At 32.4% G+C, this 7,995-nt stretch overlaps 2 protein-coding genes across 2 annotated transcripts in view; both read right to left on the bottom strand.

Moving 5' to 3' along the window:
• Window positions 1-272: 272 nt before the first annotated feature.
• On the bottom strand, window positions 273-2,814 carry LOC106110516 (glucose dehydrogenase [FAD, quinone]-like). Its single transcript, XM_013292374.1, has 4 exons — window positions 2,299-2,814; window positions 1,917-2,074; window positions 1,682-1,796; window positions 273-1,601 (listed from the first exon to the last, which is right to left on the bottom strand). The coding sequence occupies exons 1-4, from the start codon at window positions 2,812-2,814 to the stop codon at window positions 273-275; spliced, it is 2,118 nt and encodes a 705-aa protein (XP_013147828.1).
• A 1,546-nt stretch (window positions 2,815-4,360) lies between these two features.
• Window positions 4,361-7,995, bottom strand: part of LOC106110590 (glucose dehydrogenase [FAD, quinone]-like) — an 8,248-nt gene continuing 4,613 nt past the window's right edge. Inside the window, exons 3-4 of the mRNA XM_013292472.1 lie at window positions 7,474-7,588; window positions 4,361-6,024 (exon numbers count right to left, since the gene is read on the bottom strand). Coding sequence (XP_013147926.1) covers window positions 4,696-6,024; window positions 7,474-7,588 — 1,444 coding nt within the window. The 3' untranslated portion in view covers window positions 4,361-4,695. The remainder of the gene's footprint in view (window positions 6,025-7,473; window positions 7,589-7,995) is intronic.

Genomic DNA, 7,995 nt, shown 5'->3' with positions numbered 1-7,995 from the left:
TTTTTATTATAGTGTTTCATTTATTTGAGTTTTGGAGAGATTTTATTATAAAAATGTCTATCTGTCTATCTCAATTATCTAATAGTAAGTTTCATAATTTACGAAATTATTTTTTTTTTACTTTTATAAATTAATAAGTACCTATTATTAGTAATACTTTATCTAAATATAGTAAAGAATGTTAGAAAAATTGTATAAGAACAGTGTAATAAACTAGGAATCAAAACTTGACGATTTTTGTACAGGCACAGTGCTTCAATTACATCAATAAATTACTTGTAATATTCTTCTTTTATTGCATCACAAGCCTTTTCAGCAATCATAATAGTAGGTGCATTTATATTACCTCTAACAATTTCAGGCATAACTGAAGCATCTACAACACGTAGTTTGTCTACTCCATGTACTTTTAGTCTAGGACTAACTACTGCGTCTCTGTCCCAAATAGGTCCCATCTTGCATGTACCTACAGGATGAAATATCGTTGCTGTATATTGTATTAGAAGACATTCTAAATAACCATCTGAACCCCATGTGAAATCTTCACAACCTTTTATCTGAGTTTTAATAAATTTAGCTCCATTATTCTTGAACACATTTGTACTTTCTAATGTTAACAAATAACGCACACCTTCTAGTAAAGTTTCTACATCGTGTCTCTCTGTAAAAAATCTGGAATATATTAATGGGGCACCAAAAATTGGATTTGTTTGGTTTAGATGTAAATATCCTCTACTTTTAGGTTTTAGTAATATAGGTCTACATGTTAGGCCATCATAAAACGATAATGGAAATACATTTGTTGCGATATAATTAGTTGGATCAGAATATAATTCGCGAACATTACTTCCACCAAAATGAAATTGTATGTCTGGGGCATTTTCCGCGCTTAATTTAGTTTTAATAAATGCTATTCCGTTTGTAGGTCCTGTAGCAGCTAGTGGTCCTTTCTTTTTGGATTTTCGATAATTGTAATATTTAGAAATTTCATTGAACAACATCTTTTCATTTACAAGAGTGGATGTCTTATTCGAAAGTTGTATATTCAGACCTACAGTGGTTACGTGATCTTGAAGATTTTCACCAACTTTAAGATCGGATACCACAGGTATGTTTAGATTTTCTAAATGATTTTTAGGTCCAATTCCTGATAACATTAGTAATTTAGGAGAATTTAAAGATCCAGCACTTACGATCACTTCTTTTTTACTATAAAATGTACGTAATACTCCATATTTTATAAATTGAACACCAATAGCGGTGTTATTTTCATGATTAAATAAGATTTTTATTACAAATGCTTCATTTATGATTTTCAAATTTGATCGTGTTTTTTTAATGGGTAGTATATAAGCTGTGTTAGCAGACATTCTACGTCCATCTTTGGAAGTTGATTGACAAATATTTGTTCCTATTTGATTTTTACCATTGAAATCGGTAATCGGTAGGCCTTTCTCTCTAAAAGCTTGTACTAACATTTTTGCATTCTTATCTGTGTATGGGAACCTTTCTATATTTAAAGGCCCACCTTGAGAGTGGTAAGGATTATTACGATTTCCGTAGTCTTTATTATTTTCTGCTTTTTTAAAATACTTCAACACCTGAAATGAAAAATCAGAAAATAGTAAACAAAACTTAGATAATCAAGACAATCATTGTTGTAATTTTGTATATTACTTACCTCTCGGTAATTCCATCCGTAATTTCCCATCTCTCCCCATGCATCATAGTCTCGTTTATTTCCTCTCATATAAACCATATAATTAATAGCACTTGAACCCCCCATAGTTTTACCGCTAAAATATTTTCAATTAGATTATTAAAACTAAATTAATAATGAAATCGAGATAAGATTTAATTTATACGCAATGACCAAAACAAATCTACCATGACTGCACCGACGGGAGTTCCGTTACCTTATCCAAGAACAAGTTTGTCCATTCTGTGATCTACAAGTTAATTCTTCAGGTTGTGTTCGATATTTCCAATCAAGACTTGATCCTCTAAAAATCGGCGCTAAACTTGGTACACTGGTCACTTCTGGTTCTTCTAAACCGGCTTCTAACAATAATATCTAAATTAACGTGATTTCGTAATTATTATTTTTGATAAGATTTATAAATTCATAGGGTTTTAATCGTAAAGTAGACTTGTAAACATTAACAATTTTAACACGATTACTTAAGTCATGTAATTTTTACGATTATTTAAGCGTTAAATGTTAATTTTAATTAAGCAGCTTTGACTGTTGAATCAATCTTACTCAATTTTTTAAACTAATGGTGAACCAAATATTACCTTCCAATTATGTACTTCAGATAATCTATTGGCAATAACGCAACCCGCAGATCCTGCGCCTACTATAATAAAATCGTATTCCTTTAGTCTTTTGCTTTCTTCATTAAAACTTTCTGTTTTATTTTTTTCTTCAATCTTAGTTGTACAGTCTGATGTACTATGCTTACTATTAATTGCAATTTTTATTTCATTATTACGAACACTCTTTTCCACAATACATATTTTATTTGTTAAATTAGCTTTATCTGTGTAATTTGAATTTCTAAGAAATTTTCCATCACTCCGGATTCCAGAATTTGCAATATCCGTTAGTTTTGATCGTTTTTTACCATTTAACTCTTGTAAGTCACTAATATCAGTTTTGTTTCGTAAAGATTGATTAACCATAGATCCGTTGTATAGCCGAGCAATAAGTGCCAAAAACATGTACCCTGATTGCGAGCATTGGGTCAGTGGTGCAATAGTATTATCACAAATCTGGTTGATTTCTGGCAGAATCCAGTTTGTATCACACATTTTACTATTGTCTTTAACTAAGCAATGTCTAATATGTGTAGTTACTCTATTGGAATGACAAGTACTGCCTTTAATTTATGTAACTTTAAAGATTATTAGAAAATCATGTGCAATAAAATTTAATGACTAATAATCCATGATACACATTTAAATAATGTGACGTCTTTTTAGTATTTATTGTAGTAATTATTACAAGTTTTTTGCTGCGGGTTTTCACTGCCAAAACCCTTACACGAGTACTTATTGGCATCCCTTTTATGAACTTAGGGAAATTAAATCAACAATATGTTTCACTAAGCCTGTTTTCGACCTGCTATCCGATTGTTTGTTTAAATTCACGTATACCAAGAAATTAGTATAAAGCGAACAATATTTATAAAACAAGAATATAACAAGAAATTAGTATAGAGCGTCGGTGGCTTCGTGGTTTAAGCACTTGACTTGTAATCTACAGGTCTTGGGTTCGAATCCCGCCATGTGCCAATGTGATTTTCGATTTTTCGAATTTTCATATGTACATAATTTACCCGACGTTCTTACGGCGAAGGAAAACATCGTGATGCAACCTGCACATATCGGCGAAGAAATTCAAAGATATGTGTGAAGTCAACTAGCCCGCGCTGAGCCAGCGTGGTTGACTATGGCCTAGTCATCCTTATTAGTGTAGGCTCCGAGCCCCTCTGTGGGGATATATAGTGAGCTGGTGCTGATGTGATGAACAATATTTGTATTAACTTTTATGCAATACACGTTTTCCTTTATACATAGACTTAAAAAAACGGAGTTAATAATTCATATTTTGAATACTTTGAATTTAGACTATTAAGATTTATCGGTAGAATTTTCCCACTAAACCTCCTTTCTTCGCAGCACAAAATGGATATAAACTCGCGAGGACGGAACCTATAAATCACTCACTAAGTGTTCTGTTACGTCTTATACGTGGAAAACGATGATGTGGAAAAACATCGTTAGATACTGAAAACATTTTAAATTATCTTAGATACTGCTACAATATTGTTGGTATAAATGAAATAGCGATTGTGTTTTAGATATTTCTATAGAGAAATTAAGAAGATAGACAATTGGCCCTGTGGTATGTACAATAATTTAAGGAAAGACCAATTGTCTGTCTTTCTGTATAGCTATGGTATTTCTTCAGGACAACGTGTCGTTCTGGAGGCCGCATCAGCTGAGCCTTTTCCTTTTGGCCAAGAATTTTTATCTTTATTTTTATTTCAGTGATAATTGTAAGTTGTGTTCTTTTAATTTTTTTGTTCAATAAATGGTGTTTTATTTTGTTTTCATTTTTTTTTATTCTATCTCCAGCAGATATCTAAGAGTTCTACAGTTAAATGTAGAATATATTCCGATATTTGACATGAATTATGGTCATCATTGCTACAACTTTTCCAATTTGCTCATTAAATTTAAGGCAAATAAAATGAAAAAGCAAGTCAGTGAAAAACATTTATTACCAAAATAAACATTCTCATTTCTTAAAACTTATGAATGAGTACAAAAGTAAGAAGTATGTTTTAATTACTAATATTAAATAATTTTAAAATTAGATAATTAAAAATTATCAGGAGCTGTAATCCTGTGGCACATTATAATTTAAATATATTATTGATATACAAATACAAAATTAGGTACTCCCAGTCAAACTATTCATTTCACAATTTAACTCCACCGTTATTCCTTCGACGCTATTTTCTTACTTCATAAACGTTATTTTATTTTTGGATTATTTATATGTACATATAGTAATTAACTTTAAAATTAGGTGTAAATTATCTAGGTCTCTTGTATTTTTTTTACCTTCTAACGTTTTATAACATAGTGCATCTATTAATTAGTTTCTAAATTGTATGCTCCAGTTCATTCATATAACCATTCCTCTTTAATGATATCACTAGCTTTCTCAGCAATCATTATAGTTGGAGCATTCGTATTACCTCTGACAATTTTTGGCATAATAGATGCATCTATAACCCTCAACTTATCTATTTCATATACTTTTAGTCTATGATTTACAACAGCTTCACGATCCCACACTGGACCCATTTTACATGTACCCACTGGATGATAAATAGTCGAAGTATAAAGCATTAGAATACAAACAAAGTATTCATCAGTTCCCCACAAGAATTGTTCGCAACCTTTTATCTGTGTTCTCTTAAATCTAGCACCGCTTCTTTTGAATGCTTCTGTGTTTTCTAATTTAATTGCATATCTCATACCAGCTACAAGGGTTTTTATATCATTTTTAGATGTGAAAAATCCGGAGTAAATTAACGGTTGTCCAGAAACAGGATCTGTATGGTTGAGTAATATGTAACCTCTACTTTCTGGTGTTAACAACAATGGTCTAGCTGCTAAACCATTATAAAAAGACAAGGGGAATATTCTTGAAGCTAAATAAGATGTTGGGTCTTTGTATAAATCTTGCACATTAACACCATCAAAATGAAATTGTATGTCGGGTGCATTTTCCTTCGCGTATTCAGTTTTTATAAAGGCGATTCCATTTAACGACCCAGTAGCAGCCAATGGTCCACGTTTGTTGCCATGTTGTTGTTTATACTTTGTTACTTCATCTAATAATTGATTACCACTTACTAAGGTGGAAGTTTTATTTGATAGCTCTATTATTAACACGTCTGTAGTGACATGATCCTGTAGATTACGACCTACTTGAAGATTAGCTAAAACAGGTATACGTAAACTCTCCAAGTGTTGTTTCGGGCCGATTCCTGATAGCATTAAAATTTTAGGAGAGTTCAAAGCTCCGGCACTTAAGATCACTTCCATTCGACTATAAACCGCTTGAGTAACTCCGTCCTTTATATAATAAACACCAGATGTACTCTTAGTTATCGGATCAATAATTAATTTTGTTACGTGTGCGTTAGTTATAACTGTTAGGTTGGGTCGTTTTCCTCTTATCGGTCTTATGAATGCTGCATTCGTAGACATTCTCTCCCCATCTTTAGCTGTCGATTGTCCTATATCAGTTCCAATTTGATTTTCTGCATTAAAATCTGTAACACCAAGACCCGTCTCTTTGAAAGCTTGCACCAGCATTAGTGAATTCAAATCTGTGTAAGGAAATCTCTCGACATTTAATGGGCCACTTGTTGAATGGTAGTGAATATTGTGAGCTTCTATATCTTGGTTATTTTCTGATTTCTTAAAATATGGCAGTACCTGAAATATTGAAGAAAAAAATAATGTATTTCCTACAACCTATCACGTTAATGAAGCTTTTAAGGTGAAGTATGATTTTCATTTCTCACAAAAACAATTGATATGACATATCTATACTAATATAATAAAGCGTAAACACACACTACTTTGTTGCCGAAGATGTCAGCAATTACAGCATGTTTTCGAATAATTCTTTCTTTAATAAAAAGCCCTACACTTACGTCACGCTTTAGGCTATATATTTTCAAGCTATTAAATTTAGATGGTAAATAAATTGGATAAAAATGCTTATGTGGGAAAGGGACTATAATCTACAAGCTGCCAACATCAAGGAAGTAAGATTGCCATAGTTTGTCATTAGGTCGTCATTTTGACATAATTTGACAAATGTGAACAATAACATAATATTTTCACAATTTCATGCGGATGAAGCCGCACGGGAACAGCTAGTTCAAGATATTATTTTATTAGTAAAGTGCGCACACCTAAAACTATCGCACAACTGTTTAGTCTTACTTTGGTTTCTATGAGTTTATATGGAGGTGCGCACACTACTCGATTTTTAGCGCAACTAAACAGTCAAATCGATTGTGAAACAATCAGACAACAGCTCTAAATATAATTTTCATGGCCAAAATTGAAACTGTTCGCTGTGCTAGCTTGACCATGACATCTCTTAAAGCTTGTTTAAACTTTAAAAAGATAATTGTTTTATTTTTAATACTAGCAAAATTTACTAGTCAAGGGTGCTTTGCCCTATTATGTACCGTATCGAACTGTACATAGTAATCGGATAACATGTATACAGTTTGCAAACAGACAATCTACGACAAGGGATTATATTAATTGAACGCTTGTATACAAGCAATAGGCAGATTGATAATGCAGTATTAGCTACAATATATGATTTAAGGCCGGTTTCCCACATTTAACCATTTGTTAGTGTTTTTAGTTCGATAACTTCGTTAAATGCGTTTCTGTAACTTGTGTTTTACTCAGGTGAAACTTAAGGCAACATAACACTAATGAATCGCTTGGTAATCCTACTTCCTACTAATATTATAAATGCGAAAGTTTGGATAGATGGATCTTTGTTAGATTTTATAGCCTGAACGGCTAAATGGATTTCAATGAAATTTGGTATAGATGTAGTGGATAGTCTGGAAGAATATATAGGCTACTCACTTTAATTCTATGCAGATGGAGTCGCAGGCGAAAGCTAGTTATCTATAATCTGTACTAATATAAAGATGAAAGATTTGTATTTTTGTATGTATTAACATAACTGAAAAACTACTGTGTATGTTTAAAAAATTCTTTCACCATTAAAAAGCTACATTACCATCACATGGGCTATGTTTTTTCCATTTTTTAATGTTTTTTAATTCAACGAGGACGAAATCGCAAGCAGCCAGTTGTTAATATATTGCATAACCAATATTCACTTACTTCCTGATAACTCCATCCGTAGTTTTCCATTTCCGCCCACGTATCGTAATCCCTTTTATTTCCTCTCATATAAACCATATAATTGATAGCACTTGAACCCCCCATTGATTTGCCTCTGAAAAACATGAACATAAAATGAACAACAGTATACTAATCTAATGAAAATGTCAGCAAATGAGCAACGGCCACGTGAATCCGCCAAAATGGCGAAGCGACTGCTGCCCATAGACATCCGCAATTGCAGATGCGTTTTTTATCCTTATTCGACGGAGGAGAAGAGCACATAAAGAGGATATTTACCCTTCCTATGCAATCTCCTCCACCGTCAAATCCACTTTCGCTTCCCATCCCTTGAAAGAAAAGGGTGGTAAGAGAAAGGGACATTATTTTTTTAATTTTGCGTGGACGTCGTCACGAGCAACAGCTAGTATAAAAAACAAAACCGACTTCCAAACAAAATACACGAAAAACAAAACAAAATGCACTAAAAACAAAACAAAATACACCAAAAACAAGATATTC

The sequence above is a fragment of the Papilio polytes genome, unplaced genomic scaffold (assembly GCF_000836215.1).
Source record: "Papilio polytes unplaced genomic scaffold, Ppol_1.0 DF824225.1, whole genome shotgun sequence".
In the NCBI taxonomy this organism is placed as follows: Eukaryota; Metazoa; Arthropoda; class Insecta; order Lepidoptera; family Papilionidae; genus Papilio; species Papilio polytes.
Note: the sequence above shows the minus strand (reverse complement) of the source record. Positions and strands in the feature narration are given on the sequence as shown.